Source organism: Charadrius vociferus, unplaced genomic scaffold, assembly GCF_000708025.1.
Source record: "Charadrius vociferus isolate BGI_N301 unplaced genomic scaffold, ASM70802v2 scaffold735, whole genome shotgun sequence".
In the NCBI taxonomy this organism is placed as follows: Eukaryota; Metazoa; Chordata; class Aves; order Charadriiformes; family Charadriidae; genus Charadrius; species Charadrius vociferus.
The window spans coordinates 62991-64906 of NW_009648544.1; the positions used below are offsets into that span (position 1 = coordinate 62991).

At 62.4% G+C, this 1916-nt stretch overlaps 2 protein-coding genes across 2 annotated transcripts in view; one reads left to right on the plus strand and one right to left on the minus strand.

The window, feature by feature from the left end:
• Positions 1-336, minus strand: part of UBE2M (ubiquitin-conjugating enzyme E2M) — a 5091-nt gene extending 4755 nt beyond the window's left edge. Inside the window, exons 1-2 of the mRNA XM_009885966.1 lie at positions 330-336; positions 57-151 (exon numbers count right to left, since the gene is read on the minus strand). Of these exons, the coding sequence (XP_009884268.1) occupies positions 57-151; positions 330-336 (102 nt within the window). The remainder of the gene's footprint in view (positions 1-56; positions 152-329) is intronic.
• LOC104287284 (zinc finger protein 2 homolog) overlaps positions 1-1916 on the plus strand; it is a 56979-nt gene that overhangs the window by 30343 nt on the left and 24720 nt on the right. The gene's annotated exons all lie outside the window — the stretch shown is intronic.

The window sequence follows — 1916 nt, forward strand, 5'->3', positions numbered from 1 at the left end:
GAGGGGGGGTGACAGGGGAGGGGCCAGGGAGGGGGACAAGACGGGGGACACGTCACCTCGTCGGGGCAGATGAGGAGGCGGAAGTGCAGCAGATCGTCCTGGTCGGAGAAGTCGATCTCGCAGGTCTTGGGCAGGTTCAGCTCGTTGATGTCTGGGGGGGGGACGACACACAGACACGCAACTGGGACCAGTTCCCTCTCCCCACTAGGCTCCACCAACTGCGACCAGCGCCATTTTCCTCCCACCCCTCCCTGTATTCCCAGTAGGGTCATACCGGGACCAGCGGCCCTCTGCTCTCACAGAGCGGCACTGGGATGAGAGCTCCCCACCCGCCATGTGCCCCCACACTAGGACCAGTCTGTGCTCCGCACTGGGCCATACTGGGACCTGCCCATGCTCCCCACTGGGACCAGTATATTTCTAACACTGTGGCCTTACTGGGACCAGTACAATCCCCCTACTGGCACCACCCCATTCCCCCCACCAGGGCATTACTGGGACCATTCTATGTCCTGCCATACTGGGCCATACCGGGACCTGCCCGTGCCCCCCACTGGGGCTCTATCGGGACCAGCCTGTGTCCTGCACTGGGCCATACTGGGACCTGCCCATGCTCCCCACTGGGGTGCTACTGGAACCAGTCTGTGCCCCACACTGGGCCATGCTGGGACCTGCCCGTGCTCCCCACTGGCACCCTACTGGGACCAGTCCGTTCCCCCAACTAGAGCATTACTGGGAACAGTCTGTGCCCCGCACTGGGTCATAGTGGGACCTGCCCATCCACCCCACTGGCGCCCTACTGGGACCAGTACATTTCTAACACTGTAGCCTTACTGGGACCACTATGTTCCCCCTACTGGGACCATCCCATTGCCCTCACCAAGGCATTACTGGGACCAGCCTGTGCCCCGCACTGGGCCATACTGGGACCTGCTCATGCTCCCCGCTGGGGCCCTACTGGGACCAGTATGTTCTCCCCACTGAGGCCTTAATGAGACCAGTGTGTGCATGACCCCACCGCGGCCCTACTGGGACCAGTCCGTTGCCCACCACTGGGGCCTTACTGGGACCAGTATATTCTCCCCACTGTGGCCCAACTGGGACTAGTATGTTCCCCCTACTTGGGTCTTACTGGGACCTGCCTGTGCTCCCCACTGGCACCTTACTGTGACCAGTATAATCCCCCTACTGGGCCCAGCCCGTTCCCCACACTGGTGCCTTACTGGGACCAGCGTGGGTGACTCCACCAGGGCCCTACTGGCACCAGTGCATTCCACCCACTGGGGCCTTGCTGGGACCAGCAGGTTCCCCCCAGTAGGGCTTTACTAGGACCAGTACATTCCCCCCTACTGAGGCCTTACTGGGACCAGTGTGGCTGACTCCATCAGGGCCCTACTGGGACCAGTACATTCCCTGCACTGGGGCCCTACTGGAACCAGTACATTCCCCCCACCGGGCCCTACTGGAACCAGTATGTTCCCCCTACTGGGCCCAGCCCATTCCCCCCACCAGGGCCCTACTGGGCCCAGTACATTCCCCCTACCGGGCCCTACTGGAACCAGTACATTACCCTTTCTGGGCCCAGCCCATTTCTCCCACTGGGGCCCTACTGGAACCAGTACATTCCCCCTACTGGGCCAAACCCCTTCGCCCCACCAGAGCCTTACTGCAACCAGTACGTTCCCCCTACTGGGACTAGCCCCTTCCCCACACCGGGCCCTACTGGAACCAGTATGTTCCTCCTACTGGGCCCAGCCCATTCCCCCCACCAGGGCCCTACTGGGACCAGCCCGTTCTCCCCACCAGGGCCCTACTGGGACCAGTACATTCCCCCTACTAGGCCCAGCCCCTTCCCCCTACAGGGGCCTTACTGGGTACATTCCCCCCACCGGGCCCTACTGGAACCAGTATGTTCC